Below are 11810 nucleotides of genomic sequence, written 5' to 3'. Positions count from 1 at the left end.
TTATTTATGAGCCTTACATACTCGGTACATTATTCGTACTGACATCCCTGTTGCTTGGGGACGCTACGTTTCATGACATTTATGTACTCTTAGAGGCTTGTATACATACGTCGTGTACGTGAAAGATTGTACAGCCTTGTCGGCCTATGTTTTGAGTTTATAAATGATCATGTTGGTCTATTAGGCCCGTATGTCACATGTATATGATGATGTAATAAGAAAGATACATTACATTGGTACTCGGTTGAGTAAGGTACCGGGTGCCCGTCGCGGCCCATCAGTTTGGGTCGTGACATAAGTGGTATCAGAGCAGTTCTGTCCTAGGGAGTCTACAAGCCGTGTCTAGTAGAGTCTTATTTATGGGTGTGTTGTGCACCATACTTATAAGCATGAGGCTACATGGCATTTAGGACTATCACTCTTTCTTATTACTCTAGATCGTGTGGTACAGCTCAGTTGTAAGAACTCAATTTCCTAAACTCTATCTTATTCATAATACGACGATGCATATATCCAGAACGACGATTGGTAAGGGATATAGCTGTGAAAGAGTTAAGTCAGAGGAACTCGATATTTGCATCATACTTATGATGGATAAAGATGTGGTATTCAGCAGATCACGTGTATACTAAGATATGTAAGCTTCTTGATAAGGATCCCTAAGGCAGGAATGCCTATCCACTCTTATTATAAAAAGCAATAAAAGAATCAGAAGGTACAAGTTTCAACAAGTAAAAGAAGCAAGATGAAGAAGGGTACGAGGCGCCCAGTTAATGAAGAATAACAGTATTTACAACTCAGGCAGAGGAATATAAGCCTTTTGAGTTACCTTCAACAGTAACAGAGGTATGTATAATTGGTCGCACCGATCTAAGTTACGCCTTATGGGAGCTTATATATATGGTTTATAAAAAGGACGGGATATCAGAATCCTGCTGGGGTTAGAGTAACCCAAAATGGTGGATGGATTGTTTGTATTAGTTGACATTTCCGAAGGATATTGCAAATGTGCTAATAGATCTCCTTATGAGACACCCGGATGGTGCACTCTAAAATAGTACAGCTAGATATGAGTACTACAGAGATAGGCACTGGAAGGCTGGAAGAGATAAATATTACCTTAGTGTGACACCCGCCCCTAGTAGAAAGAGAATGTTAGGCAACCCAAAGGGCCAGTGGATGGAGGAAGGGGAGCTAAAAGCAAAAGAATATCTTGTTTGAGTTTGCAGAATAAAGTGATAGACATAAATATTAGCAGGAAAATAAGAAGAGAGATAGTGAAGCATTATGAGTAAGATGTGATACATGGATGACAACGGTAGAGTATTACAGAATCTATAGTCAAGTGAAGGAAGAGATGAGAGGTGATGGGCCTTAAGACAACAAATGAGTCATGGTAGAGGCAGAGGCGGAGCATCTAGCTCTAGCGGTCCTCAGAACCGCATTTATGCGTTGGAAGGACGACAGGATCAGGAGTCATCGCCTGATGTTGTTACAAGTATATTATCAGTCTTCTCATATGATATATATGCACCGATTGACCCAGGTTCCACCTTATCATATGTTACTCCATTAGTTGCTAGTAAGTTTGGAATAAAACCTGAATTGGTTAAACCTTTTGAGGTATCTACACCTGTTGGGGACTCAGTGATAGCTAAGCGAGTATATAGGGGTTGTGTAATAGTGGTTCATAGTTGATCTACCGTAGCAGACCTAATCGAGTTAGATATGGTAGAATTTGATGTTATAATGGGTATGGATTGTTTGGTTTTTTGTCATGCCAACATTGATTGTAGATCAAAGATAGTCCGATTTCAATTTCCAGGGGAACCCGTTTTGGAGCGGAAAGGTAATACAACGTCGCCAAGAGGTAGATTTATTTCCTATCTCAAGGCAAGGAATATGATCAGAAAGGGCTATATTTATCACTTAGTTCGGGTTCAGGATGTGGAAGTAGAGTCACCAACCATTCAGTCCATCCCCGTGGTTAATGAGTTTCCCGATGTTTTTCCTGATGAACTTTCGGGTCTTCCGCTAGAGCGAGAAATTGAGTTTGCTATTGACCTACTACCAGATACTCACCCAATATCTATTCCTCCCTATAGAATGTCCCCCGCAGAGCTAAAGGAGTTGAAAGAACAACTAAAGGACCTGCTTGAAAAAGGCTTTATTAGACCTTGTACATCACCGTGGGGAGGACCTGTGTTATTTGTGAGCAAGTAAGATGATTCCTTACGGATGTGTATTGATTATAGACAGTTGAATAAGGCGACGATCAAGAATAAGTACCCGCTCCCAAGGATTGATGATTTATTTGATTAGTTGCAAGGTGCCAAGTGTTTTTCAAAGATAGATTTGAGGTCCGGGTACTATCAGGTAAGGGTTAAGAGGAAGATATTCCGAAGACAACATTCAGGACCAGATACAGGCACTTTGAGTTTCGTGTCATGTCGTTCGGTTTGACCAATGCCCCAGTAGTATTCATGGATTTGATGAACCGTGTGTTCAGGCCCTTTTTAGATCTGTGAATACCTCGCAATTATCGACGATATATTGGTTTATTCTCATTCAGAGGCTGAGCATGCAGATCATTTGCGTACTGTGCTCAGAGGTCTACAAAAAGGAAAGTTGTATGAAAAATTCTCTAAATGTGAATTCTGGTTGAACTCTGTAGCTTTTCTTGGGCATATCATTTCGAGTGAAGGTATTCGGGTTGATACATAAAAGATTGAGGCAGTAAAGACTTGTCCTAGACCCACGACACCGACGGAGGTTCGTAGCTTTCCCGGTTTGGCAGGTTATTACAGGAGATTTGTAGAGGGATTTCTTCCCTTTCAGCACCTTTGACAAAGTTGACTCAGAAGGGAGCAAATTTTCAATGGACTGATGCTTGCGAACGGAGTTTCTAGGCATTGAAGGACAGATTGACTTCTGCACCGGTTCTAACGCTCCCATAAGGGACCGATGGTTTTGTTATCTATTTTGACGCCTCGGGCATTGGGTTGGGTTGTGTACTGATGTAGCATGGTAAGGTTGTAGCTTATGCTTCTAGACAACTGAGAAGGCACGAAAAGAATTACCCAACCCACGATTTAGAGTTAGCCGCACTGATTCATGCACTAAAGATGTGGAGGCACTACTTGTATGGCATTCATGTTGATATCTATACAGATCATAAGAGCCTCCAGTGTATCTTCAAGCAAAAGGAATTGAATTTACATCAAAGGAGGTGGTTGGAGCTACTTAAAGATTATGACGTTGATATTTTATACCATCCGGGGAAGGCGAACGTGGTAGCCAATGCCCTCAGCCGTAGATCTATAGGTAGACTGTCATATTTACAACCAGAAAAGAGGGGAATAGCCCATGAGATTCATCAGGTAGCTAGACTTGGAGTTCGGTTACTGGAGTCGGGTGATATTAGAATTACTATTCAGGATATGGCAACATCCTCTCTAGTAATTGAAGTAAAGGAATGCCAGTACGAGGATCCTATGTTAGTTCATTATAGGGTTACCATTCCTAAGAAGGAGAAGACACCATTTGAGATTACAAAAGATGGGATCCTCAGATATCGAGGACGATTATGTGTCCCTAATGTTTCAGGGCTGCGTCGGCAGGTTTTGGGAGAAACTCACTATTCTCATTATTCTATCCATCCAGGAGCAACAAAGATGTATCGTGATATCAGGGAAGTATATTGGTTGGACGGAATGAAAAAGGATATAGCGAAGTTTGTTGCTCAGTGTCCTAACTGTCAGCAAGTTAAGATTGAGCATCAAAAACCCGGTGGATTATTGCAGGCTCTGGAGATTCCGACATGGAAATGGGAAGTAATCAATATCGATTTCATTGTAGGCTTACCTCGTACCCAGCGTAAGTTCGATTCGATATGGGTGATTATTGATAGGCTTACAAAGTCTGCCTATTTTCTGCCCGTTAGGACTACATATTCCGCAGAGGATTATGCAAGGCTTTATATTAAGAAGATAGTACGACTACATGGTGTCCCTGTTCTATTATCTCGGATCGAGGAGCTCAATTTACAACTAACTTCTGGAGGTCCTTCCAAAAAGGATTAGGGACTCAGGTAAGTCTTAGTGCAACATTTCATCCCCAAACAGATGGACAAGCTGAGCGTACTATTCAGACACTTGAGGAAATGTTACGAGCTTGTGTGACAGACTTCAAGGGTAGCTGGGATGATCATCTGCCGCTTATTGAGTTCGCATATAATAATAGCTACCATTCCAGTATTCAGATGGCTCCATACGAAGCTCTTTATAGACAAAAGTTTAGGTCGCCTATAGGGTGGTTTGATGTTGGGGAAACTATGTTAGTAGGACCAGAATTGGTACAGCAGGCAATCGAGAAAATTAAGCTTATACAGGAAAGGCTATTAGCAGCTCAAAGCCGTCAGAAGTCTTATGCGGATAATCGACGGCGAGACATGGAATTTCAGGTTGACGATTGGGTATTCCTAAAGGTCTCACCGATGAAATGCGTTATGAGGTTCAGAAAAAAGGGAAAACTTAGCCCTCGGTTCATTGGACCGTATAGGATCATACGCAAGGTAGGCCAGGTAGCATATGAGTTAGACTTGCCTTCGGACTTGGAGTCTATACATCCAGTCTTTCATGTGTCTATGCTCCATAAATGCATCTGAGATCCTTCCAGAGTTGTGTCTCAGTTGACGACGTTCAGGTTACAGATCAGCTAAAATATGAAGAAACTGCCATTGCTATATTAGATTGACAGGTTCGGAGATTGAGAACTAAAGACGTCGCTTCGGTGAAAGTACTTTGGAGAAACAACAATGTGGAAGAAATGACTTAGGAGGCTGAGGAAGACATGAAGTCTAGATATCCCTACTTATTTCCTCCTCCGGAGAAGGGTCCAACTGAGACATCACAACCTTAAGGTACGTGTATGGATTCTTATGTTAGTTATTGTCAGTGGTCGTGTGAGGCCATTGTCATTATTGATGATTGTGGTCCTATATGGCGTTGAATTATTGAGTTTCTACAGGAAGAGTTGGTAGTAGTGTTGTTACAAAGGCGACTCTACCAAAGTTATATAGATCCCAGGGAGGTAAACATTCGAGTATGAATGTTTCTAAGGGGGGAAGGATGTTACATCTCGCGTTTCGTACGTTAAAGTTTCGTCTTCAGTTAATCGACGTAGACTCGGGGATAAGATTATCTTGAGGTTAATGTATCTATGCTATTTATAACAAGCGATAAGTAAGTGCCATGAAGGATATAGGATACACGAATTAAAAAAAATGAATTTCATTGAAGGTTGTCGATTTGGGATAAAATATGGTCCGAGCTATAATACCCGATATTTATTGACTAGTACCATACAAGGTACCATATGACCACGATAGTATGATGTGTAAAGTATATTAAAAATGAGTAGTATTTTAAGTAGTTTGAGATAATTCCTAATTATGTGGGTAATTGGTTAATTATCGGTTAACGGGATATTACCTAGTTAATTAATAAAAATCATAAGATAAGATTAACCCCCCCAAAAAAAATAAAAATGTGGCAGCAAGACACATATTAAAAGAATGACTCTTGGTCATTTTTGGATTAGGTGGCACCTAATTAACAACTAGAAGACACTTCATTCTCACTTTTTGAGTAACAAGCCTTGTAAAAGTATTTTGGATACAACACTTCATAACAAGAACGTTAGCACTTCCTACAATCAAAACAATAGCCATTCCTACAAACAAAACATTAGACATTCTTACGATCAAAAACGTTAGCCAGTACTTGATAATTAAAGAACACTACAATCAGAATCCATACCACAGGATTGTCCAAACCTAGATAATCAAATCATTGCATTTTATCTACACTGTAAAAAGGGAGTAGTACTCTTCTACTTAATTTTCTGCAAAGGTTTTGGTGACACTAAGTGTATAGAGGAGCCATCCTCCTTATTTATAATGTGACATTTCTGCTTCAACGAGAATTTGAGCAAGAATATCATACGGATTTTTCCCTACTTTAGGTATGTTAAGGCTAAGCCCTCCTTTCTTTTGGCATGATCCATACGATATAAACGAAACGAGCAAATTCACAACTTCCATAAATGACTCTATTCATGGGAGTATTAGAGGTGCCTATGTTCTTGAATTCCCATGTATCATATTATCACATCTTCTGTTCATGGGTCCCAGAAAAATACATAGTTGATAAAGTTTATCGGAAAGGTATATTGAGCTTAGTAACATATTTTTATGCACTTTATACATGTACATTGACCCATGACAAGATGGCGTTATACGCGCGTATATATATATATATATATATATATATATATATATATATATATATATATATATATATATATATATATATATATAGTGTGTGTGTGTGTGTGTGTGTTTGTGTGTGTGTGTACTTATATGTATATGGGATATGGGAAAAGGTTACGGCGTTATATACGTACCATCACCTCATCAGTTGGTATATGTTGATGATGTTGCCCATAGTGGCCGAGACGATATGATGGGATGCCATAAGAGGCTTGATGATGTTATGTACACCTATACCTATGCATGACATGACATTTATATGCATGTGCATGACATTATAAATGTTTCCGAATTCACAAAGTTATTCAGACTTACAGATGGATTTCTTTACTCCATGTTTCATCTATGTCTTTCATGTACTGATTTTCATGCGTTACATACTCAGTAAATTATTTGTACTGAGGCCCTATTTCCTAAAGCCTTCGTTTCATGCCCGCATGTGTAGGTAGGCAAGCTGACGGTCCCCCTTCTTAGGATCCTTGATCAGCGAGAGTTGGCATGCTCCACTTGATCCGGAGTTGCTTTTGATTTTGGTACGATATGCTTGTATACATATATGCATATAACGTGGCTCAGTCCTATCTTTATATAGTTGTATTTCTATTATAGGTCTGTAGACAGTTATGTATAGTTGGATAGTATGTGGCCTTGTCGGCTTTTAGTTTTTGGGTATATAGTTGTCTATAGCAGCCTTGTCGGCTTGCCCACTGTATTCTGCACGTATATGTATATATGTCTTTTGGACAGGTTTTCCTCACGCATGTTATTCTCGTAATTCGGCGGATATTATTCATGTTTGTATCTTAGTCGCATGCTTAAGGGTCTTCGACAGGTAGGACTCGGGCACTCGTCGCGGCCCGTCGATTTGGGTCGTGACAAGCCAGACCTCGCAAATACGAGATCTGCAGTAGTGCACCAGCAACTGTTGTGCACAAGCAGTTGCAAAACCATCCCAAACTCATCCGATACTCACCCGAGCCCCTTGAGCTCAAAACCGTAATAACATGCTACGAACGTTCTCGCTACCTCAAATCATCAAAATAATATAAATAACAAGATTCGATCATCAAAGCTCAAGCATTTTGCAACTTAAACTCAAGTTCATATTTTTCCACATAACGCGCCAAAATGCGCTTGGGTCATCACGGACCCCAACCAGATGTGTATACAAGTCCAAAAACATCATACGAACCGTTCAGAATTGTCAAAATACTGATCCGAGGTCGTTCACCCAAAAAGTTGACCATAGTCAACGCTAGACTCATTTTAAGTCAAAGATCACATTTTCATCAAAATTTCACATAAAAGCTTTCCGAAAAGCAACTCAGATAACTCACGCAAATCAATAAACATTAAATGAAGCTATGGGAGGTCTTAGAACACTGAAATTAAGGATAATACTCAAAATGACCTATCGGGTCGTCACATTCTCTACCTCTAAAAGAAACGTTCATCCTCAAACGGCCATAGAAAAGTACCTGGACTGGTAAAAAGGTGGAGGTATCTACTCCACAAATTGGACTTGGAATCCCACTTAGTCTCCTCAATCGACGGGCCCCTCTATTGCACTTTCACAGAAGGAAAACTCTTAGATCTCAACTTGCGAACTTGGTAGTCTAGAATAGTTACCAGCTCTTCGTCATAGGTCAGATTTCCAATGAGCTGCATCGTGCTGAAGTCCAAAACATGTGATATGTCCTCTTGGAACTTCCGAAGCATGGAAACGTGAAATACCAGATATATCACTGCTAGGCTAGGAGGCAATAAAAGCCTATAAGCAACCTCCCCAACTCTCTCCATGATCTCAAGTGCTCAACTTGCCCTTCTTCCCAAACCGCATCATGCCTTTCATAGGCAACACTCGGAGAAGGAACTTCTCACTCACAATATAAGCCACATCTCTAACCTTTCAGTTTGCGTAACTCTTCTGCCTAGACTGAGCTGTATGGAGTCGCTCCTGAATCAACTTAACCTTCTCCATAGACGCACAGACCAAATCAGTGCATAATAATCCAGCTTCCCTAGTCTCAAACCAACCAATCATGAACCTCCGAAATCAATAACACAGGCATGTAACATGTCCTCTAAGATCTGAATAGTGCGCTCGGACTGTCTGGCCGTCTAAGGATGAAACTTGGTACTCAGCTCAACCCGCATACCCATCTCATGCTGCATGGCTCTCCAACAATGCGATGTGAATTGCGTTCCTCTGTTAGAAATTAAGGAAATGGGCACGCCGTGCAGGAGGATAATCTCTCGGATTTAAATCTGAGCCATCCACCAGTAGTGTTGTTTCAAGTCACGATACATCTTTGTGACACCTGGGTGAATGAATAGCACGAACGGTGGGCCTCTTTAAGGATAAACTCTATCAACCCATCAACATTTGGAACACAAATCCAGCCTTGATGACCTATAACACCATCGTCACCATTCACAACCTCCTTAGCACCATCTCGCGGCATTGTGTCCTTCAACACCAACAATTGAGGATCATCAAACTGGAAAGCCTTGATATTCTCCAACAACGAGGATTATGCCACAACACAACTAGGAACTCAGGTATGATCCAAAACATCCAATCTCATAAATTGATTGGCCAAATCCTAAACATCCATAGCTAGTGGCCTCTCCACTACCGGTAAATATGCCAAACAGCCCATGCTCTCAGCCTTCCAACTCAATGCATCAGCCGCTACATTGGCCTTTCCCAGATGATAAAATATGGTGATATCATAGTCTTTCAGCAACTCTAACCATCTCCACAGCCGCAAATTAAGGTCTTTCAATTTGAACAGGTGTTAAAAACTCAGATGGTCGGTATAGACCTCACATGGAATGTCGTATAAGTAGTGCTTCCAAATCTTCAACGCGTGAACAATGACTGTTAACTCCAAATCATGCACATGTTATTTCTTCTCATGAAACTTGAACTGTCAAGACGCATAGGCAATCCACATACTTTCCTACATCAACACCACACCAAGTCCAATACGCGACACATCACAATACACAATGTAAGATCCCAAGCTTGTAGGCAACACCAATACTAGGGTTGTATTCAATAAAGTTGTGAGCTTCTGAAAGCGAATATCACACTCGTCGGACCACCTGAAAAGAGCACCCTACTGGATTAACTTGGTCAATGGGGCTGAGATAGATGAAATACCCTTCATGCACCGGCGATAATAACCCGCCTAACCCAAGAAGCTCTAAGTCTCTATGGCTGAAGTAGGTCTAAGCCAGTTTTGAACTGCCTCAATCTTCTTAAGATCCACCTTAATGCATTCGGAAGATAAAACCTGGCCCAAAAAGGCTACCAAGTCTATACAGTACTCGCACTTTGAAAACATGGCATATAACTGATGATCCCTCAATGTCTGAAGTATAATCCGAAGATGCTGTTCATGCTCCTCTCGACTACGAGAGTAGACCAAGATATCATCAATGAAGACAATCACAAAAGAATCCAGATAGGGCTTGAACACTTAGTTCATCAAATTCATAAAGGCTGATGGGGCATTAGTCAAGGCAAATGTCATCACCAAAAACTCTTACTAACCGTACCGAATCTAAAAAGCTGTCTTAGCGATATACGATGCCCTAATCTTCACCTGAAGGTAGCAAGATCTCAAATCACTATTCGAAACACCTTGGTACCCTGAAGCTAGTCAAATAAATCATCAATCCTCGGCAACAGATACCTGTTCTTGATAGTGACCGTGTTCAGCTGCCTGTAGTCAATACACATCCTCGTAGAGCCATCTTTCTTCTTTTCAAATAACACCGATGCACCCCAAGGTGAGACACTAGGCCTAATGAATCCCTTGTCAAGAAAATCCTCCAACTGCTCCTTCAATTCTTTCAACTCAACTGGGGCCATACGGTATGATGGGGTAGAAATGGGCTGAGTGTCTGGAACCAAGTCAATGCAGAAGTCAATATCTCTATCAGGTGGCATCCCCAAAAAATCTATAGGAAAGATCTCTGGGAACTCGAGAACAACTGATACCGAATCCATGGAAGGAACCTCTGCACTAGAATTACGGATATAGGCCAAATATGCCAGACACCCCTTCTCGACCATACACCTAGTCTTCACATAAGAAGTGACCATGCTAGTAGAATTTGTAGGAGTCCATCTCCACTCCAGTTGAGGCAACATGACATGGCTGATGTCATAGTCTTAGTGTGACAATCCAAAATAGCATGATAAGGTGACAACCAATCCATGCCTAAGATGACGTCAAAATCCACCATATAAGGTAATAGAAGGTCTACCCTAGTTTCATAGCTCCCGATAGTGACCAAACAAACATGATATATCTGTTCTACCATAATAAAATCCCCAACACACATAGACACATAAACATGAACACTCAAAGAATCGCGAGACATATCAAAATATGAAGCAAAATAGGATGACACAAATGAATAAATGGAACACAAATCGAATAAAACTGATGCATCTATGTGGAAAACTTGAAAAATATATGAGATGACCGCGTCCGACGGCTCTGCCTTGTGTTTAGTTGGGAATGCATAGAAATGGGGCTGAGCCCCACCACTCTGATCTCCGCCTATCGAACGACTCTTAAGCGGCTAGCCTCCACCTCTAATAGCCTGACCACCACCTCGGGTTGCCTGATCCTTGCCTCTAGCTGGCTGAGCGGGCGATTGAGCAATGATGGTAGGCTATAATCTCATGTTTTAGTCTCTTATCGTACTCTAATTTATCGCACTTTAATTGACTTGGAGCTTTAATCGCTAGTGTTTTGCACTAATTGTATGTTTTATGCCTTGTATGAGTGATTCCGATCAATGTAGATGTTATGGAATGAATTCAATCTATTCGAGAGATTTGAAGTTTATGTAAAAGCCCAAGCATTAAGTCGGGATGGTGTTCGGGGATCAACGGATGATAGTGGAACGAAATGAAGAATCGAGCAGGTATATTGCGTAGTATCTAGTAAAATGCACATAACATTTCGCTCGGAACAACGTTTGGCTCGACATATATCGTTGGAAAGCTATTTAAAAGGGCTACAACTTTCATGTTTTACGTTTTCCCAAATTCCCAATAGAACGCCACCCACGTGCATGGCCACGCACTGGCTGCGCATTAGGTGCGCATATGAGGCAAAATAGGGTGAAAGTGCGCGGCCAAGTGCGCGAGCACACTTACAAGTGCGCGGCCGCGCACGTCCAACTCCGGAAAAGTATCCTATTTTGCGTAGGAGAAGGTGTATTTGTTTGGGCCTGACCCTACTTGGTATATATACATAGAAAAACGGTATTTTGAGGACTTTTGACATAATTTAGACCTAAGGAAGCTAAGGAGAAGAGGGAGAAGCAAGAGCACAAGGATTTCAACATTCATCCTCACTCAAGATAATGGTTTGGATGTTTTATGTTTTCCTTTAACTTAAATTTAATTGTGATGAATTTCTCCATATCCATGGAGTAATTCTTCCTTAGG

At 41.0% G+C, this 11810-nt stretch overlaps 1 protein-coding gene across 1 annotated transcript; it reads left to right on the top strand.

The window, feature by feature from the left end:
* The first annotated feature begins 4261 nt into the window (after positions 1-4261).
* LOC138897378 (uncharacterized) lies at positions 4262-4755 on the top strand. Its single transcript, XM_070183343.1, has 2 exons — positions 4262-4573; positions 4678-4755. Exons 1-2 carry the CDS (start codon positions 4262-4264, stop codon positions 4753-4755), a joined length of 390 nt encoding a protein of 129 aa, XP_070039444.1.
* The last annotated feature ends 7055 nt before the right edge of the window (positions 4756-11810 follow it).

This window comes from Nicotiana tomentosiformis, chromosome 8, assembly GCF_000390325.3.
Source record: "Nicotiana tomentosiformis chromosome 8, ASM39032v3, whole genome shotgun sequence".
NCBI classification, from domain to species: domain Eukaryota; kingdom Viridiplantae; phylum Streptophyta; class Magnoliopsida; order Solanales; family Solanaceae; genus Nicotiana; species Nicotiana tomentosiformis.
Note: the sequence above shows the minus strand (reverse complement) of the source record. Positions and strands in the feature narration are given on the sequence as shown.